Source organism: Loa loa (genome assembly GCF_000183805.2).
Source record: "Loa loa unplaced genomic scaffold supercont3.35, whole genome shotgun sequence".
Taxonomy (NCBI): Eukaryota; Metazoa; Nematoda; class Chromadorea; order Rhabditida; family Onchocercidae; genus Loa; species Loa loa.
Genome location: NW_018108215.1, coordinates 147,737 through 169,041, shown reverse-complemented (window position 1 = coordinate 169,041; position 21,305 = coordinate 147,737). Strand labels below are relative to the sequence as shown.

Sequence of the window (21,305 nt, the reverse complement as noted above, 5' to 3'; positions counted from 1 at the left end):
TATATCACGAGAGTAATATCATACCCACTCTTGGGTAACAATAAAAACCATTTCCGTATTAATATGATGGCACTTTATGGACCAATTTCCATACTACAAGTATTTTTTTCGCAGCGTCCATAATCTATGAAGACATTTGGACAATGCCCATAACCTGTGAAGACACTTTGAATAATCAGATCTTCATTCCAAAACACTTAGAAAACGTCCATATGTTTATGCACGCGAAACAGTGGTATAGTGTTTGCGACGTTCATTAAATGAAGAATAACCACTGTGTATAAAACAAACAAACAAACAAACAAATAAGTAAACGAATAAACAAGATAGTGTGCTAAAAGATGAGAGTGTAACATAAATGGATTTTAATTCCTCCCTAAGCATTACGGGAGTAACTGTAAGTTTTAAAAAGCACAGTATTTCCATGGAACTGGATAAAAATTTGAATCGCTGGGAATAATTCCCGGACATACGTTAATTTCGAAAAAAAATAACATTTTTGATGATACAAATTTTCGTTATATGCACACTGCATTAAAATCAAGTTTAGATGAAAACATCCCTATCACAGAAAACCTGCTGAAATTTTGCAAAAACTAAAAAAACAAAGCATGAAATAGGAAATGAAAATTAATACAATTAACGAATTAAATTAAAAAGAATGAAAATGAATGTGCATCAGCAAGTTTCAGATAATCCCACCATAAGCTCTACTTCGATAAAAAAAATTTACTTCTGCTATAACCCACTAAATGGTCATTCGAAGCAACTACTTGTAAACTAAAATGTTATCCACTCGAAACACTGATATGTTTTGGCGATTGAAAACTTCTTTTTGGCGTAATGAACAGCAAATCTAGCACATCATGCAAATGTACAAAATCATCCATCCCTTGAGCAAAAACACAGAATCAACAACGGATAACAGTGAAAACACTGTACTCAGCAATACAGGTATACAATTCCAAGTTTCTTAAAACTGCGGAGGTAAATAATTTTAATGTTCACTCTCTTCCACGCCAAGTTTTTATGCCAAGATCAGCATTTCCTAAAAAATATATGAAGCATTTCCTAGGAAATGCATGCAAAAGTATTCCCCAGAAAAATATTCCTCCCAACCGGAATGGTTGATTTCACCGAACATTGAAGGAATGCTCATTTTCTAATGCAAAGGAACCTCGCTCGCCCTAGCTTGTAGACATTAAAAACATATATGGGTGCTTATATTCATCCCTTTTCATTAAATGAGGTAACTAACAACATATCCAGGATTCTTTCGAAATATGAAGAGAAAGAGAAATAAACCTGTTGATTAGACCCAGTGTGAATCAAGCTTGAAAGTTGAGTCCTATGCTGCCTTCATCTTCTGCCTCCTGTCACTACGTTGTCAAAGTGAAAAATAGATAGCTCATTAGCGAATGTTTAAAAAAAAAATTTCAACAAGAAAAGACAACTACTTAGTCAAATATTGTAATATGGAGAGACGAAATTTGGCCTCGACATAATCCTGGATATGTCATTATTGCATAAGAACATTGAAATGATAGTACCACAAGTGAGCATTCAAGTCTTAATCTATTGTATAACTAAAAACAAGCAGACATTACAACAAAACAAACATGATGTAAAAGTAATTAATCAGTAGGAAATGAAAATATGATACACATAGAAAGGACAGTACTATATTTTTATTTCAAATTAAAAAATAATGGCATGACTCACAATCTAGATAGTGTTTTTTTTTTTTCAAATACGCTTATTTAGTCAAAGCTACTCCTGAACATATCACTTTTTCCCACTTTAGGATGAACTAATTGTAACTGCTCTTTTTCTCCTCCTCCCTCATACTTAACGAGAAAAAATAGCCTTGAGATATATTCCTGACCTTATTTAGTGCTGCCTGAAATCAGAAATAGGCCAATTCAGCAGAGACTAGAGCAAGAGCTTTTTTTTAGCTCAAAATAACCATATTGGATTCTGAGATCATAAATGCCTGCTGAAACATAGTGTGTTTGGTAGTTAATTAGAGCACTTATGCAGCTTCTCAAATAAAATATTCATATTTTAGATGCCTAGAATTATGTGTTTTGTTAATCTTTACTTGAATATTTGAAATTATGTTGATCGTTATAAATCAGAATTATGTGTTGGTCGTTATAAATCATCTTTTCAAAACGGAAAAAAAAAGAAAAAATGCGAATAATAGCAGGGCCTTCATCGCCTTATCAACCCGCTCAGAGAAAAATTTAACAGGAAGAAGTGAATATATTAAATAAAAAAAACTTCTAAATTATATGCTCAGTCAAAATCATCTACTGAATGGAAAGACTTCTTTTAGTGTAAGGAAGCAGAGTATAGAAAGTGCCAAACAGCACTCTGTTAATGTCACAGGGATGAATTTAAATCTCAATTTTCTTTCCCAAACATTAAAGAGTTTGAATTATATCTGGTGCAGAAACCCAGGAAGAAAAGCTTTCACTTCTAATTTAAACTTTCATTTTAAAGCGACCCCAGTTGATGTTAGTAAGACAAGAGAAAAAATTAGTCAAGATACACATATAATACAAGTGCATTTGGTGCTCATTTATATACTCAGCAACCAGTGAGACAGAAAACTAAAACAACAGTCACAGAACTCTCTCTGAGTTTATCAGCGAACAAGAAAATGGAAAAGGAAAAAAACCTGAGATCGGCTTGTTTCTCTAATCCTCCAACATAAGAGGTAATTTGGTAGTGAAAAAATATATAGAACGCCATTCATGAATTTCTAAAGCTGTCATTCGTAGAGCTCGAAGTACCACGCTGACTTGTTACAATCATTTTCTTATATCCAGTTGGTCGAACAACGTAGGAATTCGTCTAAAAAGAATGCTGCTTCAATTTAGGATATAATAAAAATCTGTAATCCGAAATATATGAGCAGAGATGCACATATTTTCCAAATATTAATAATAACTAATATAAATAAATTGAAATAAATCCTTCTGTTGAAATAGCTACCGTGTTGATAACAATCTGCTGAAAAAAATGAGTCAGGATTCGGAATCTGATGTTAAACATACTACCGTAAAAGGGAAAGAGAAGCATGATATAGTTCCCTGATGTGTCTTAAGAAGAAAGCAGAGGGATAATGAAGTAACAAAGCAAATAAAATGACATACCGGTGAGTTCGTCCCACCGGAAACATAATATGTACTCTGCTGCGCTGGACGACTCAATACTGGAGTTGATTGTTGCAAGCGCCCACCACTAATAATGTTGACATACGGTTGCTGGGAGGAATTCCGAACAGGTACAGGTGAGCTCTGTGGACGAACCACATAAAGCGGTGAACTGGACAAAGAATTCACAGGTTGCTTCGTACCTATCATCAAACGCTGTTGCTGTTGCTGCTGCTGAAGTGGTTTATAGCTGTTATAACAAATGAGCAGGTACAAAATTTAATTTCCAGTAACTTTTTTTTTCTTCTACTTCTTTAACAAATAAAAGTATATACTAACAGTGGATACAGCTGGCCTTCGGTCACTTCCAGATCTGTGGAGAACAGCAGGATGTACATTGTTGTTACTTGCTGATGCACTGACTGATACTACTGATGTATGGTCAGTTGTTATAGCTCTGCAAAACATTTGCTTGATTTACACTACTACACTGCTCTGCGAAAATTCGTTAGGAAAGATGTTGGAATTAATTGCAGAATGGTACGATTGTGAGATGATTTCCGGCATGCATTTAGGACTAAATCTTACTTTAACAAAGAATACTGATCATCAGTATCATTTAAAACTCGAAATTCTGAGAAAAGATTATAAACTGCCTGTTCATAACATACTTGTGTACAGCTTCACCAAATCCTCCGAACATGTTTTGATAATCCGTAACTTCCTTGAGCGTAGTTGGTTTTTGAGTTTTTACGAAATGCACCAATACTTTCTTTAAAACATAACCTTTTTAAACGAAAGGATCCAAAAAGCTCATAGAGCGAGGGAAAAGTCAAATGTGGTGAAAGCCTTTCAATGAAAGTTTTATTCAGATTATCGATAATTATGCAAACTTACAATGACGAAATTTTGAAGTTTTTCAGCGGCTAATTTATCAACCGTGTTAGGTTTGTTTGACATTACCCTCCGAAGATCGTTGTGCAGCTGAGCAGCTCGAGGGATCACTACAGAATGCACGGTCTACAACAAATTTAATATAAGTTTAAAAGTTATGAATTTGGGCATAACTATTATGCAAATACTTGAAATGTCTAGTGGATTTCGAGATATATATACCTTTCTTATTAAGAAGCAAAAACCAATTCGGGCTGGCGAAGAAATACGCCAATAATGATTACACAAGGTAAAAGTTCTGTATAACGAGCGCCACTTTATATATTCATACACTACTTAAGCCTAATAGAATTTTCATAATGAAAAGACGTACGTCAACGCCGAGCTCGTTTAGGGCGTACAGTGACCCGTACAATGCCGCAAGTGTACAATTTTCATCACGCCAAACTTGGGCAAGTACTTGAGTTACACGCGATCGCAAATGACTGATTTTGTACGACCTGAAAATTTCAATTGCAGCATGAAAGCTCTTTCCATATAGTAGTTGGAGGAAAACATTTGCAGGACTCAATTTTGATTTACGATAGGATTATAAAAAACCAATGCATATTTCAATGGCCAGGAAAATATTGCTAAACAACTTCAGTTTTCTTTTATATATTATGCATAAAGCCCTACCTGCATATATTGGCTAACAAACGACTGGAAAATTCGCGTAATGCCCAATGATTGTCTGTTTCTGGACGAGCACACAATTGTCGACTCAATATGCAGGACAGTACAGAAGGCAGCAACTCATGCAACTATAACTTCAGGATTGATAATTCAAATAATTAATGAATAAAAACAAATTGCTCTCATTAAGAAAAAACCGGCCGAAAAGTTTTACTGTAACCAAGACTGGTCATCTTCCATACGGACTCGTTAGTTCATTCTCCTTTAAATGTTAGGAATTAAAAATCGCTTAAAAAAAATATTAATAACTGACACAGCGTTCCAACGACAGCGCTGGATTATTTGCCAAACTCTGGATCATTCTCATCAAATATATCAGAATAGCCAGATTGTGTTGCACAATATTGCATCGAACCTTAATTTAAAAAAATGCAGTAAAGATTTGGAACAGATGCAACCATGAAATATTAATGATAAAAGATTTATATAACAAAAGGAAGAAAATAAAAAAATTGCAAAGTAAAAGAACGAATAAGCAGCCAACCCCTTCAACAATTGCCACCGAAAACCTAGGCAGTAACTGTTGCAAACCCGCATCTGTTTGAAGGCTGTACAGTGCTTCCTGGAAATCAAGAATAAGGATTACAAATTTCACAAATTATAGGAATGAAATTGTGGCTCGAAACATTCATACCACTGGAAAATGAAGAATATCAAATGAATGAAGTATAGAAGCCAAACAAGCGTATTATATCAAATGAATGAAGAACAAGAGATTAAACAAGTTTACCGTCCTTCTTGTATCATCACTGCCCATAATAGCTTCGGTGATTTCTTTAAAGAATACCTGCTGTTCCTGAAGAAAATTAAGCCTATGTTAGAACAAATGGGTTTTCTTATTCATACGAAAGCCAATCACAATAAGATCAACAACATAAGACCTGACTTGTACAATGCCAGATTTACACAAATGATAGAACAGCGAAAACTCTAACAAGCTCGGGAAGTACTGACGGAACAATTAGTATTTTGTAGACCTAAAATTTGACGAAAATAAAAATAAAAATACACCGAGCGATAAGTCTAGCCAATTTAGTCGTGTCTTTCGCTGACTGCCTATCTCAAAGACCAAAGAAAGCTTTCAAAAACCAAGAAATGTATATGATGACATATCAGATCGTTAAATTTGGCATATATATTTCTTTCTTGTATGATAGGTAACATCATTTATGGTCATGGTGAGAAATTAATAAAAGTATTCACAGCAATTGAATAACGCATCAATCCATAATTCGTAAGTAAAGCAAAAACGAACGACAGACAGTGCGTGTGTAGAAGTTGTTTTGATTTGTACTTGCTCGGTTTGTTGCAGGCCTCTGTGTGCCTTTGATAATATCGATAGACCCGTATCAACTGTTGCCTTTTCAATAGCAACTACTACTGGTGTTTCTTTCTGTACCACAGGAGCTGGATTCTCCGGTACAGCTGGTTGCACACCATCAATCACCAACCAGTGAGCTGAAACGAAGAGTTATTCTTGAACCTTATGACGCTACATAATGAATGCAAATACTCTTTTTCTTTCCGAAGAATTGAAATTACCAGGAAAAACACAACCTCTAAAATTATTTTTTGGGAAAGGAGAACACCTATTAAGAACTTACATTTAATATTGGTTTCAAGAGGTAATTTAGCCGCAGGCGCATTAACTACTGGTGTGATTTCGACATCGCGATCATCCGTAACAAAAAGATCACGTCCCATTGATCCAGCAAAACGGAAAGGTAGTCCTTCTTTCACGGTAAAACCAAATAAAGGCTAGAACAATGCATTTTAATGCACATCATTCCTAATTCCAATACCAAAAAGTGTATAAATTTTTAATTTCTGAAGGTCTCATAAAAATTAATACCGGATAGCCATCCATTGCAAGCGCTGAATCGATGTCTTCAGCTGTGACACGCTTACGACGACCATGCACAGCGAATTTCTTTGCATGTTCAATTACCATCTGAAAATGAAAATTTACCAACCAAAGATATCTGCAGTTACTGAAAAAAACCACATGCTTCTCCGATAACATGTTACCTTCACCGCATATGTCGTTTGAACTGCTATTTGAGATGCGCAAACATCGGGGAGCCCTGCTATACCAACGGATTCTGCTACTACCTATAATTCAGGTCTGAACTTTATACTAAAATTCACAGGAAGAAAATGAATCACTGTATAATCCAAGTTTTCAAAAGCAAGAAGAGCAAAAGAGACTGCATTTAATGACAATAAAAAGAAAGGGAAATTTTGGCCAATTGTGTAGCAAAAAAAAAAAGCAAGTCAAAATGAAAACTACCTTAACATACGAAATGCCATATTCCGGATCCACATTTGCTGCTCCAGAATTGCTGGTGTGTGTATTTGTTGTACCTAAAAACAATTAATAATGTGAGTTGATGAAAATAAAATATATAAAACCTTGGAAAAGACTTGAAGTTAAGTAATACTTTACAGAATCAAATATACACATTTCTACGAACCACTACCTAAAACAATTTCGGTTTCTTCGGCACAAAGGTAAAAATGCGTCAACAAATGGAATTTTTTTCGAAGCACTGTGAACTCCCTCATATAAATTATTAGGATTGCTATGTTGGGAGACTTCTGGTCACTTAAACTGTCACACACTTCCTTATTTAATTAGGTTCTGCTTCGAATTTCGCAATTATATTTGGCAACCCAAACTACAGTGCGTTGACTGGTTAGCCAACCACCGATCAACAGAACGGTTTATCTGACATATTCTGTCAACGCTAAAAACGAAAAAAAAGACACATAATAACCCATAAGATAGTCGAATAACTCTTAGTAACCAAATTTCAACACTCTTCATGAAACGATTAATAAAACAGCTTGCGAAAAATCATACCAGAAATATGCAACTCAGTCCCCACCCCAATACAAATGATAAATACCAACCAGATGTGCTAGCAACATTCTGATGGCCACCATTAATTACACGCTGAACATTATTTGGCATTACACCGTTTCCACTGTTGCAGTGCTAAACAGCGGGATTCAGAAAATCAACCGCGTTTATCACGATACCTCACGAACTATTAGGACTTAAATATCAATCCACAAATCCCGAATTGGATAAAATTTCACATTCAAAGTAACTGAAAATAAACAGCTTAAAAGTGAAAATAGCATAATATAAGTGCTGAAAAGGATGAACTCGATGTGTCCACAGCCAGAGATCAGCATTTGATTAAAAAAAACTCACCTGTAACGGATCAATCACCGACACTTTCCTTATACGCTAATATCAATACACGTTTGTAGATATTTAACACGAAGCACATGTATCAAACTATGTGAACAACAATATCCATATTTCATGGATAAGCTAACACCACATACTTCATAATTACTAAAAATTTTCGAGAGATTTTTAATTTCAAGTAGACGTCTTCACATTTGCAACGGAAAGTATATGCATGGTGGTTAACACCATCACTTAAACCACAGGATTACAATTAAGAAAAAGTAATTTACCTATACGATCAAATTGGACAATAAAAGAATAAAAGCACATAAAAAGACATTAGTAAAAAAGTACATTCCAAATTACAGCGGTAGCTTTTTAAACAAAAGACAGTGTATTATAGCTTGAAATAGTTTTGCTTAAACAAATATAATAAAGGAAGTAAAACAAATGCCTCCATCCTCCTTCTTCCAAAGGAAAAACGCGAAATACCGCCAAGCTTACCTACAATTCGCTTTCAAATTTTAAGGGACAAGAATCAGAAACAATTTTGATAAATTAAAGCATTTCAATAGGCTAAAATTAAGGATGAAACATTATAAAAAGATAAAACGAATGATCCGATAGCTAACGGTACTAGGACACATATGTAACTGGGAAATAATATCATTTCACTAATCGAGAAACAGAAATATCCTAACATAACAAAAACCTTGCGCTTGAAACCAAAAAACTGAAAATTTTATAGATAGATAAAAGAAACTTGCTGCAAACCGAATGCTAACTTGTTTCAAGAAAAACAGCACCCTCTAAATCTTTCAAATACAAAGGTTCCAAACAAACAGACAATCTCTTCATGAAGCAAAAATAACAAAACTGTAACACAGCAGAACAACCGAGCGAAAATACCATCAGAGTCATCGCCTTTGATCACCCGTCCTTTCTCAATACGCTGTTAATAATATGTGATAATTCTTTCTCCAGGAGTGGCAAAACAATAACACCTTCTTCATCTATGAATGCTCCTATAGATTTTAGGACCTGAAATGTTGGACAACACTTTCCTAGTAAAAACGATTAGAGGCAAGATTTAAACTTGCTGCTGCCATATCTCTTTAACCAGTTCAAAACATTAATATATAAATAGTTTGCGTAATATCTAGAATAATGAATTCAATCACATTTTGGAGATAGCATGACATAGAGAACCACTAATTTTATATTTTATTTGAATATACTGCCAAAGCGGCAGTATACTATAGGCAGTTTCCCTTTATTTATACCTAAATTCAGGGTATATTATTAGCAGACAAATTTATAAAAAGTTAATATGGAGTGTACAACATATTTATAATTCTGAAAAAAAATACTTTGATGTATCCCGTGCGCGATTCTTGCATGTATTCGGCTTCCAGGGTATACTTGTCATCATATCTAAAAAATCGGTGGACGATGATAATATCAAAAGTTTTTCAATTACAGAAATTCCATCTGTATGAAATCAGCAGAGATTATTTGAATAAAATAAACTAACTTTTTGATCGATGATGACCATTTCCAGTATCTTTTCGGAGTCCGTCCATTTAGATCTATTTCCACGCCTTGATAGAAAGTACCTTTTTCAAAGTACCATTGATAAAATTGCAAAACACCCATTAATATGAAATATGTAATGGAACACGTTGCAAGTACCTAAAATTTCCATAGAACAGCTTATTTTGTACTATAAAACAACCTAAAACTAAAAAAACAAATGAATGATTAATATCTCGACGCTATGTATGCAATAAACAATGGATAGATATAAAGAATTTACATCACCGGTATAATACCAAAAATGAAAAAGAAATCACCGGTTTCGATCTTGGAAATGGCTCATAATAATCGTATATGAGGGCAACTGCAGCAAAACCAACAGCAATAGTAGATATTATCAGTCGCCCATCTGCTAGTGCATGTCTCTCAGTCCAAGTGTCATATTTTTCATTAAAAATCTAAATTTTTTTTTTTTCATGAACAGAAAAATTATTTTCACAATATGCTACTAAAAGCCTAACTCGAGGTGAGAGGATACAACTTAGCGCTCCGACTTGAAACTTTTCTGGAGAATGAGTTGATAACCGAGAGCAACTTTTGCGGTTCTATTTCCAATACTTCATGTTCAAAACATAAATTTGTTTTGACCTTTCTAACTGCATCGTCAATTGTGTTTCTTACGCTTGGTCCATCCCACTTATTGACTCGCAGTTGATCAACAGATTTATCCATCACTGTTTTAGAAACTCCACTACTTTGTGAAATCTGGAAAAAGATTTAGAAAATATCGTGTTTAGACTATCGGAATGTTACAGTAATGGGTGTTCCAGGTGTCAATTCAGGCTTGTTAATTTATAGAATGGCAACTTATTATTTTCTCTCAAATCACTATTTCCCTGTGTTCCCTAGATGCAAAAAAAAAAAAAAAAAAAAAAACAATCCATAAATTAACTGACAAACACAACCAATAAATAGTAAACAAAGACTTAAATGTAAATAAAAGACGGAAGGGAAGAAATATGAGTTACTTCTCCTTATATTTTGAAGGATTTAAATATAAATAAATCAAAGGTTCTCACACAAACAAAACAGACTTACTTTGGATGGCATAACTGTAACTCTTTCGTTATAAATACTGTCTGAAAACTGAAAAATATTTAAAATTGAAAAATGTCTTTAAATCGAATCATCCATTACCATAACATGCCACGTAATATTAATGAAGGAAATACGATATCTTGATGGAGTCAGCAATGTCCAAAAAAGATGTCGACTGTGATTTTTGCTTTAGTTGAAGCTTAACTTTACCTTAGCTCAATTTTTCTGAATGAATTAGAAATTCTACAACGATTTTGTACATTACTGAAAATGCAACAGGTGTCATGGACAAAAAAACGAAATTCACGAAAACTTGAAAACACACTTTGCAACTTTCCAGGACAGACATAATAAACCTACCACTTCCTATCAAGAAAGATGCAAAAAATAATATTTCATCATTTCGTTATTTATGAAATGTGATCAAAATTAGGGATTTTGAAGTCGTTTTCTCCATTACTGGTTTATTGTGGATAATAGTTTAATTTGTGTGCTCTACGTCAAATGAATGAATTTGAGACATAATCAGCAAATAGTGATACAGCAGTACTACGAAAACATAAAAACTTCAGTAACTGAATATTTTAAAGGACTTCTTCTTATTTCATGCCTTCCGGAGTGCAGCAAGAAAAAAATTAATAGTTGGAATTTTTGACCGATGTGCTAAAGATAATTTCCGAAATATTTACAATCACTTATTCATCACTTGTCACAAAAAAATCCGACGATTCTTTTCAAGGATAAAAAATTATCTTAGTCCATAGCGCCGTATGTTGCCAATTTATGTGTGTTGGAAGAACCACAAATTACTTAATTACGTCATTAATTTACAACCAGACAACTTCAACATTTGATATCCAAAACATTTTGTAAACTATTAATTTTAAATTCATAGCTTTTCCAGAAAACCGCGTTTTATTGAATTGTACTTACGACCCCAAATGATCTATCTTTTCCGGAATTTTCATATCCGTACACTCCGGTATACGTTCGAAATTCTATGCCTACGCTAGAAATGCGGTAATCGTACCGCCTAATAACACACGTCACCATGGTGCTAGGGTAAACTACCAGACAGAAAAGGAACTCCCTGGTCTAACATTTGACTTTGGTTGAACGTTAAAGATAAATTAGAGAATATGTAAATGTGAGAGGACAAAAGAAGAGCAGAGATTCTCATTGATATTGGAAAACTTCCAACTACGGTTTTACAACGAAAACATGTTTTTCGATCGATATTTTCTGGGGTTGATGGTAGTATGCGTAATTGTCATTTGTTTGCATAGGGTTGTCTGGTTGAGTGGTCGTTTGTTGCGTATTCGGCGCTTTGTTTACGCGTTTATGTGGGGGCGTACATTACGTGGTTTAGACTTGCGTTTGCGTGTGTCTTTTTGCGTTTTCACGTATCATTGTAGCTTTTTTCCCATCTAGCATGAATTTTTTCTGCCGCCACTGGACAGCGCTTATATAAAGTTTTGTACGTTCTACGTTGTGTTACTTGAAGTTAGTAACCAGATTTTACGAAATATTGTAGCTGCTTCTAAGCTAAATTTGTTTTAGGGGAGTTGCGCTTCTCGTATCTCTAGTAATCTTTTTGACTGCTTCGCATGCAGTCGTCCTTGGGTACCCAGAAGGCAAATTTAGTAGAATATTATTCAGATGTATTGTATTCTAACTAGCGTGTCCTAATTAGTTTTATGAGGAATCGATGCGATATGTTTTCGTACCTGTTGTATTTTGAAGTAGTGGGGATTTTGCAATCGTATTGCATAAAAAAGTCGAAGGTTACGTTAATTTTATTTGAGATCTGTTTACAGGTTGCTGTGGTTGTCTCATTCTTTGGTCTTTTGTCTGTTTTCGAACAAAAAGTGTATCGTGAAGCATACATTCAAGTTTTGCCAGTCAGTACACGTTACCAGTTATTAATTTAGCAAACCTCCTACTACTATTGAACAATGAATAATAGCATTGTTGATAATAAACTTAATATGTCATTGGGTAAGTTCTACTCACTTTATTGTTGCGGTCCTAGTAGAATTAGCGATTCCGGCTTTAGTAATTTTATAAGACTTTCGGATTTACCAGTTTTTCTCTTGTTCCACTTAATTTTCAATAAACTTGTTTGTTCAACTTCGCTGAATCAATTCGGTTTGTATGGAGTTGCTTGTCTTTTCTTTTTTTCCTTTAGAATTTCAAATGCATTTTATCTTTTGGTTTTTTAAAAAGAATTTTCATTTTGCAGATGATATAATCAAAAAAGAGCGTAGGGTGAAACAGCGACAACAGGGTAATAGTGTACAAGGGGCAGCAGGGAAACGTATGGTGGCAAAGCGCATTAACAAGGTGATTTCTGGTCTCAGTGTATTTTTCTTCCAGATAAATGGGAATTACTTGTAAATATTTGCTATTCAAATTGAGTCATCAAGTATCACTGTCATTTACGCAGTTAATGTGGCGATTGACTGAATTTCGTGCTAAAAATTGAATCGTGGCTTTGTGTGTATAATTATCTTTTACCCGCTTTTATAGTATTTGCAAAGAGAAAATAATGAAATGTATTTAGGGTAAGCGACCAATCGCTGCGCGTTCAGTTACACGTAGAAACCGCCAGCAAACTGCTGTAAACGGTGGTCTTTCCGCAGCAACTGCGATGAAAGTTGTCAACAGACTTGTCAAGGTATCTTTTTCATTTAATTTTGGTGAAATTCATATTCTGTCTTGTGTTTTTGTTTACTGATGGTTTTGAGTTTTTATATCAGGCATGGTTTTGCATGGTTTAATTTTGTTCATAATCAGTATTAGTTTTATCTAACTGTTATCGTTTAGAAAGCGATTCGACGACGGGCCAATCAGTCGCTCATAAATCGTGCGGTGACATTGCGTCGCCGCGCTCTTCGACGGAATTCTGCTGTGAGACCAGCCGTATGTTCAGCTGCCATTCCTCTTTTTGTATGGACTTCAAATGAGTTGGAAAACGCTTTTCACACAGGGCCCAGCTGCGTTATAATATGCTGTTAAATGATTGGTATCCAGTCGTTTAGAAATTATCATCGCGGAATTTGACGGTTCGAAGCAGCACTAAAAGTGACTGTGAACAAAGATGACGTCGAAACTAGAAACAGGAATTGTTGTGGCATGATGCTACGTCAAATTCATACGTCTCTTATGATGCAGTTTTGTTGGCGATTGCCTAGCTTCTTATATCACATCACATAGCTTTAACCGCAGGAGGAGGAGGAGGAGGTTTGCCGTCAGGATGCCAAAGGCACTGAACCAGCCCTATTATTATTATTATTATCATTACCATGAAACAATGATCTTTGATGGGTTCTTGACTTGACGTTTTGAAAATTCTACCGAATGTGGGTGATCGTCGCCATTTACTGTACTGTACACACCAGACGGACAATGATTTTAGGAAAAAAGTTACCGATCGAACTGAACGGTATGATGAACATTTGGTGAAGTTTTTTGTTCGTTGTTGATGAGTTTTGAACGAATTGAAAGCTTTTATATCCAGCGTTTTTTTTTTCTCTCAACAGTTTCATTACTGCGGCTTGCGTCGCACTTTGTGTGAAGAGTAGAAAAGACGTTTTCAAGATTCAAGGAGTTTTTGTGAAATGTGCAGTAATTTTATAGGTTATTGAATTAAGGGGTTCAGTGTGGGCAATGTTCATTTTCAGGTGGGAGGAATACGTGCACGTAGACAAGCAGCAGTTGTGGGGTCTCGCCGCCTTCTGGGCCGTTTATCAGGTGTTAGTCAGCGATCACGAGTAATTCGTGGAAATCTCGGAAGGAGGGCACGTAGACAGCCAATGGTCTTCACTTCGCCTCAGGTAGGACTGATTCGTCCTTTAGTCGTAGTGTTTTTTTTCGAGTGCATTACTTTCTGCACTAGTTTGCTTGTTGTTTCAGGTGGTACGCGGTCGAGGATTATCACATATGGGCCAACTTGCTAGTGATAGTGAGACATTCATGGTTGAACAGCGTGAAATGTTTGTAAATTATTCAGTCAATATATCATCTTTCGTTTTTTCCATTAAGTTTGCGGTATGGTTTCAGTGAGTTAATGAATACTTTTCAAACTCACATCGGGGGAAAATAAACTGATGATACCATTGGTCATGGCAACTATCATGTTTGTAAGGTCTTACGTTGATTGCAGTACCCGTCCAGTGCTTCAACAAAAGTTCTTACATCGCGAAGTAATGGCTGCACAACCACATCGTGAAGTTATCATGCAGCGTCGTGCACGTCCAGTGATAGTTGAACAGCAGCCCATAATTATTCGTCGTGGTGGAATACGTAAACGTGCTATTTTAAATGAACCAAGTGTTGTCGTTGTAAGAAATGCGGTACATTTCTCGAATTATTTGTAAGAAGAAAAGATTTGTCTTCAGACTATTTTTGGTCATACTTCGAAATTTTTTTCGATCATAGTGTAATGTTTTAGCCGCGACAAGTTCAGTTCCGCACACAACCTGGATTTGGACGTGTTCAGCGTATCGTCGACATGCGTCCAAATAACCGTATAATTCGCAAGACGCAGTATGTCAATCCAAATGCAGCGCAGATGCGTAAAGCTTTGGGAATTGGTTTACGAAGAGTAAGTTTTCATGAGTTATGATTGATTCCTTTATGAGTTGCGTCCGAAGTATACACTTTGTTGTGCTGTTGGTGTTAGCGGTAATTATTAATCTCCATATTTCATTTGGTAAGTCTCTGTGTTTCCTGGATGATAGGTGTTCTATCAAAAATTACGAGGACGTTATTTATATTCTGTGATTTGTGTAGGGTGCTTTCTCTGTGATGGATTGCTCTTCATACCATTTTCTATTTAAAAATAACGCCTACGTTTCTTTCTGTAATTTTGGGAATTCCAGTCGGAGCCACAACGTTTCGAATCGAGCAGCACATTTCTTCAGCGTATACCTGCAGCAAATCGTCGAGGACGTGGTTTTCAGGATGTAATTTACAATTAATCCAATTTTTTTCTCTTCTATTGTATATGCGACAGGCCAATGTCCTGTTATGCTCATTTACTTCTTTTTCCATCAGCAACTCATTATTGCATCATTTCGAGTTAGTAATGAATGAATCCCTTTACTTTTATTTAAAGTGCAATTGGCTGCCGATTTTGCTATTCAATCTCCTATAAATCTTGTTGCAAAATTGTTAGGCATCTTCCCTTTTGCGGAAACGGAGGGATAAGTGGGTGCCATTGTCACTTTGTATTCGTTATCTTTACTGTATTTTGTGATGATACCTGCAATTGATTTCTATAAATAATAAAATTTGCACTTCAAAAATTATAGTTTAGTGGGTGAATTTGTGGAACTCTTTAAATTCAATTTAACAACGAATGAACAGCAAAGCGGATACCGATACCAGTGGAAAAAGTCTTTGGTGCTACGTGTGTAAACCTGCTACAGTTTTGGGGAGGACAGCACTTCTGCAAGCTTTTCCGCCAGTTGGTAGTTAATAGAAACATTTGTAAATTCTAAGACCTTCCGAATCATCAAACATTCTTTTTTTCTTTCACGATAGAGCCTGGAATTGTTTAAGTGGACAGAATATACCGTTAAAATGATCAGTGCATTGATGCACTCAGGAAGAAACAGTTTTAGTTATCTGGTCGATAATAAGACAAAAGTTTCAGCATCAATAGCCATGATTGGTCAATTAGTCGGGATTTACTTTTATTATATGTAATGAGAACCAAAAAATTATATTGAGTTCCACAAGTTTGAAATATCAAATGCTTTTTAGACATGAGGTTTATCTGATTTAAAAATTGTCAAGATCAAACCATTCAGAAGCATATCATGTATTCGAAAAACATCATATGCTTCGTAATGAACCCTATGAAATCGCTGGTGAAGTCAATAGGTGGGGAAGATGACTGTACAAATTCCAAAATCTTTGCAAATGTGACATAAAACGTTATATCAGAAAATAAAAAACAAAAATCCAGCGAAGGAAAAACAACCTGATATTATCAGATGCACCAAAAATTGAAATTTACAATCAACGAAATAAAAATATAAATAAACAGTGGGAAACAATTTTTTAAATAGAATTTTGGGAACTTTATAAATTACTGTAAAACATGTAAAACAGTGAAAAGGACAAGGACACACGAAAGTCGGAGTATGTTTATTATGCATTATTTTGCAATAATCCTATTCGGCAGAAACAGTTATAAATTCTCTTATGTTCTGAAATCATAACTCTTTTTTTTTAACTGGAACATAAAGATGGTTTATATGATCACTTATTTGTTTGCCTACCAAATTAATGCATTCATTTACATGAAAAATTAGCTTCGAATGCCTGCTCGACACTCTGTTAATAGAAACAATTTTTACAATAAATTATAGAATCGAAAACATAAAGAAAAATTCTCCAAATAGCTAGAATTTTTAAAATGAGAACAGAATGCTGAATTAAAAAGAAGGGATGATATGCCGGTTCCACTGAAGATAATGCTTACTGCTAAAATCGGGGAAAACAACTGGAACAAAACTGCAAGTAAGACGAAGAGCTCGATTTGAAAAACTTATAGAAAACCGTTAGTTGAAATTGGAGAAAATTATTCGTCAAAATTGGCTCTTGACGTAAACAGTAGAAAAGTGCAAGACTTTTGACAATGTATAAATTCATTACTAATCAGCACAACAGATCAAACAGCCTCTACCTCCTCATCCATAACGTCACATGTTTCCGGAAGTAAGATTTCCGGATCCACAATCTAAAAAGATTACAATGGGTTAAAGACTTCATCAAGTCCATAAAAAACTAATTCAGTTCAACTGTCAATTTCTAGACCGCAATAAGCAAGATCTCATAATTTTAAAAATAAACTTTTTTACTGGAATTCTTCAGCAATCAACAAAATTTTCGGTGATTAAACTGCGACTGAGTAGGACAACTAGAATAATTATATTTTACGTAATGACTCATATTTCATAAACCTTGTTTGGTTTTTCTTTTTTTGTGCATCTAAATAACATAGCTCATTTATTATCCTAGTTTGTGCGGTTCCCCACCCCTCTATGAGATTTTGTACCCATAGGCTCAGAAAATTCCAAGAAACATGAAATTTAAATCAAGTCTACCATCAGCAAACCATACCATTCAGCAACAAACGATAGTTGGCATTACATTGATGGGTTTTATTTATTAAATTAAAATTACATGAAACTTTACCTCGAGATCACCATGTTCAATGAGCAAATGAACCCGCTTATGATAACTTTCATGTTGTTCCATTGCCTTGCGATCTGCGAAAGTTCTCAAGCAAACCTAAATCAAACATATTATACTTGTGAATTGAATAGATTCCATCCCATTTCGGTACATAGTTTCCCTACCACTGATCGGGAAAATAAATATTTTTGCAAATCCGAAAGCTTAAACTGTAAAAGAATCATAATGTCATTAGTAGTAACCTATGAAGAAAGAAGCTTACTTCGCAAAACAGTGGTCGTTCAGTCCTTGCCATTGGATGTTCAATATCAATATGTTCAACGCATTCCAACCTCGACATGAACACCACTTTACAAATAGGACAATCAAAACGTTCAAATGATAATGCACGGGCCTGCTCGAATATTTCATCAAGATTGAATGAATTTTCTTCAGCTGATTTTAATAATTCTGATAGCCGTCGCATCTACAAATGAAAACACTAGTGTGTAATTCCTACGGTTACGATTGTACGTCCCAGAATTATATCAAATTTATGGTTCAAAAGCTGCAAGTAAACACAACAAATGCAATCTAAATGACAATAAAAATGTTTCAGAAATCCAGCTAGTGAACAATTTTCAACAAAATATTTTTGTCATGATGTTAATCATCGTTAGCTTTAACATAAAATTTAAGTGATTAAAATGCTAAAATCGTTTTAGATTTTTTTTTTAATCTCATTGTTCTGATGGAAGCTAATGAAGCTAATCTTACTTCTCCGCTAATCCTCCCTCAAAATAAGTGGAGAAAAAATTCGTTTTTTGTAACCTTTTCAACTATGGGAGCACTAGGTAACAATTCCCCACGTCGGATTTTTTCAATCCATGGCCGCGCATCAGGACCTAAACCAAGTTTTCGCTTTCGTGGACGACTTGGAGGCGTGAAGAAAGGTTCACCGGCACTACGCACTATTATGGCATCATCGGGAATATCTGCTGGTGGTCTACGATTGCTGTAACGATAAAGGTATCAATTAGAGACCGCTGAAAAAATGAATGATGGGAAGAAATCGGGGACGATTAAGTTGTGATTTAGAATCCATGTATTAGGTTTAACTGCTTTCCCTTAAAAAGTCTATTTTTGGAAATTCATTTAACTGGATTTCTATTATATAGCTTTATTATTGCATGATTTTAGACAAGCCGAAGTTATCGACTCTTTTCATAATAACAAGCGATCATATACTGAAGATAAGTACAAGGTGGGAGATTATAAGCATTTCTGATTAAAACAGAAACAGTTCAAGCTATATTAACTAAATGAATAAGACAAGCCTTACAGCAAAATGTCTCTTATGAAACTTATTTATTTATGGAAATTATGAAACAAGCTTCAACAAATCTTATTTAACTTTAATGCTCATTAAAACTTGTGATAGTTGCTTGCTTACCTTGCAAATGGTTTCCATGCTTCTTCAAGTTCTTCCTTTGTTGATACATGTGTTTTCAAATGTTTTTTCAAATTACCCTTAAGCCTGCATGTTTTACCGCAATATGGACATGCATGAGGAGTAAACCCACTATGTACCGAGCGATGCTCAAATAAATTAGATTTAAAGCGAAATGCTTTCCCGCAGATATCACAGCCAAACGGTTTTTGATCTGTATGAATTACGGCATGCTGTTGCAAGCCTAAAATTATCAGATTTCATCCCTTCTCAATTCCTGTAGAAAACCATACAAACTTTAACGAAACCGGACAGATGGCGTGTCGAATGACTGATGCATATGCGTTATTCTCAGACTGAAACTTCCAAAACTATCTAGTTTTATCTTTGAAGTGTTTTGCTAGCTATCTATGTGGGTCTTAAAGAGATATGATTACTTTCCCACAAGATATCACTTCTTTCGTATTTGTATATACAATCTCACTTATAATTCGCAATTTTCGGTTAAACTTCTATCATCTATAGTTAAATGAATGTTAAACCTTTACTATTTACACTTCAGTGAATGCTAAAGCTCTCTCGCTTATTTTGATAAAAGACAATGAAAGTATTCGAAACAATCAACCTTTTCCCTGCATTCACAAAAACCATTTACTAATTGTTTTAAATCCTTTCACTTCGTGAATAACAGAAGAGACCGAGAAAAAGTCGAGAAATGAGAACTTATCAATCTCCTGATTTATTTTATAAGCATAAAAAATCGACACAGAAAAAAGTGGAACGAAAATGTTTACCTTTAAACGAAACAAAAATTTTGTTGCATATATTACACTGATGTACAGCCCGTGGTTGGGAATGATGTGGGGTGTCATCGTCCGTACCAAACTTAAAGAAAAAAGATCATGTTAATATTTTCAAAAACATCATGTTTAAACAAATATTGAAATTTTCGAAATAATCAAAATTTCATCATTATCATTCAATCGCCGAAACTATATAATCGTTTGCTAGAGATTCCAAAATTCTCTCAGTAGAAAGGGAATTCAAGTTCATGCTTTCATGAAGATCCTAAAATTTGTCATTGATTGGGAATTTTTTTAGATTTACAATTGGCAGGATATACAAAATCCATTGCAAGAAATGAAGACTTATAAATTTGAATAGGGGTAGCGGAAATTCCAAATCTATGTTACTTTTCGTCGTCCGATTAAATGAACACTCAAATTTACTTCATGTTCAGTAGCATATGTAGAATCATGAATGTTATCATCCATTCGCCGTAAATCGTCATGTTCTGAATCCATCTGCTGATGATAAACAACACCATCCGGTGTCACATGTCCTCCGGCCATATCGTTGTGATGTAAAGCCATTGTATGAACAGTACATTCAGATAGCTCAAGATAACAGGAAATCCTTTCTCCTACCACCGCACCCAGCTAATTATTTTAATATGTTAATAGTGCACACTTTCAAATCTGGAATGTTCTGAAAATCAAATTTGACTATTTAGCGAAAATACACAAAAGAATAATAACTACAATACGGTAATTGTCTCATGTTACAAACATCATCTTAGACCTAAAAAGATAAAAAGGATGAGCTATACTATCTAATATCTATCAGTTACATCTAATATTTCTGAGATAAAAAAGTAGTTATGAATGTCTTTTGCTAAACCATCATAGTTAGCTGGACTTTGAGCAGTAATAAGATTAAGTCCATAAGAAAAAACTGATTTCTTAAAATCCAGATAGTCACAATACTTATAAAGATATTCGATCGAGAGACAAATGTTAATCCTGATATTCCACTCAATTCAGCTTATCTTTTTATCTATTGCAACTTCAGATACATCACATAATCAGTTTTATTCGTTGATGCTAATTCAAAATTACTGTAATATAAGAAAAAATGGAATAAAGAAGAGGAATCGGAAGCGGGAAAATGCAAATGATAATTTCTTTTTCGATAATTTCGAAATTTAAACAATATTTATTTGTTAACATAAAATAAAGTCCACAAAATGAGTGCCTTCATT

The 21,305-nt window shown here is 34.6% G+C and overlaps 4 protein-coding genes across 5 annotated transcripts; 1 reads left to right on the top strand and 3 right to left on the bottom strand.

The window, feature by feature from the left end:
• Window positions 1-2,654: 2,654 nt before the first annotated feature.
• On the bottom strand, window positions 2,655-7,911 carry LOAG_03111 (hypothetical protein). Its single transcript, XM_003138648.2, has 16 exons — window positions 7,704-7,911; window positions 7,081-7,154; window positions 6,819-6,902; window positions 6,643-6,741; window positions 6,395-6,548; window positions 6,046-6,248; window positions 5,521-5,586; window positions 5,275-5,352; window positions 5,044-5,145; window positions 4,734-4,858; window positions 4,429-4,555; window positions 4,059-4,181; window positions 3,833-3,933; window positions 3,501-3,618; window positions 3,162-3,395; window positions 2,655-2,859 (listed from the first exon to the last, which is right to left on the bottom strand). Exons 1-16 carry the CDS (start codon window positions 7,762-7,764, stop codon window positions 2,758-2,760), a joined length of 1,851 nt encoding a protein of 616 aa, XP_003138696.1. The 5' UTR covers window positions 7,765-7,911; the 3' UTR covers window positions 2,655-2,757.
• A 701-nt stretch (window positions 7,912-8,612) lies between these two features.
• Window positions 8,613-10,680, bottom strand: LOAG_03110 (microsomal signal peptidase 25 kDa subunit). The gene is made up of 6 exons (XM_020446215.1): window positions 10,627-10,680; window positions 10,177-10,293; window positions 9,846-9,986; window positions 9,527-9,684; window positions 9,363-9,426; window positions 8,613-9,033 (listed from the first exon to the last, which is right to left on the bottom strand). The coding sequence occupies exons 1-6, from the start codon at window positions 10,636-10,638 to the stop codon at window positions 8,923-8,925; spliced, it is 603 nt and encodes a 200-aa protein (XP_020303413.1). The 5' UTR covers window positions 10,639-10,680; the 3' UTR covers window positions 8,613-8,922.
• Window positions 10,681-12,437: 1,757 nt separating this feature from the next.
• On the top strand, window positions 12,438-15,935 carry LOAG_03109. Of its 2 annotated transcripts, XM_003138646.2 has the most exons (9): window positions 12,438-12,624; window positions 12,869-12,969; window positions 13,190-13,303; window positions 13,453-13,548; window positions 14,310-14,462; window positions 14,542-14,621; window positions 14,792-14,981; window positions 15,080-15,232; window positions 15,510-15,935. In XM_003138646.2, exons 1-9 carry the CDS (start codon window positions 12,582-12,584, stop codon window positions 15,606-15,608), a joined length of 1,029 nt encoding a protein of 342 aa, XP_003138694.2. In that variant the 5' UTR covers window positions 12,438-12,581; the 3' UTR covers window positions 15,609-15,935. The 2 variants fall into 2 exon arrangements, with proteins under 2 accessions (XP_003138694.2, XP_020306738.1); XM_020446214.1 differs by having other exon boundaries at window positions 14,792-15,232.
• A 1,145-nt stretch (window positions 15,936-17,080) lies between these two features.
• LOAG_03108 (laterally symmetric protein 2) lies at window positions 17,081-20,758 on the bottom strand. Its single transcript, XM_003138645.2, has 7 exons — window positions 20,494-20,758; window positions 20,059-20,149; window positions 19,268-19,508; window positions 18,646-18,829; window positions 18,098-18,301; window positions 17,836-17,931; window positions 17,081-17,377 (listed from the first exon to the last, which is right to left on the bottom strand). Exons 1-7 carry the CDS (start codon window positions 20,635-20,637, stop codon window positions 17,309-17,311), a joined length of 1,029 nt encoding a protein of 342 aa, XP_003138693.1. The 5' UTR covers window positions 20,638-20,758; the 3' UTR covers window positions 17,081-17,308.
• Window positions 20,759-21,305: the final 547 nt, after the last annotated feature.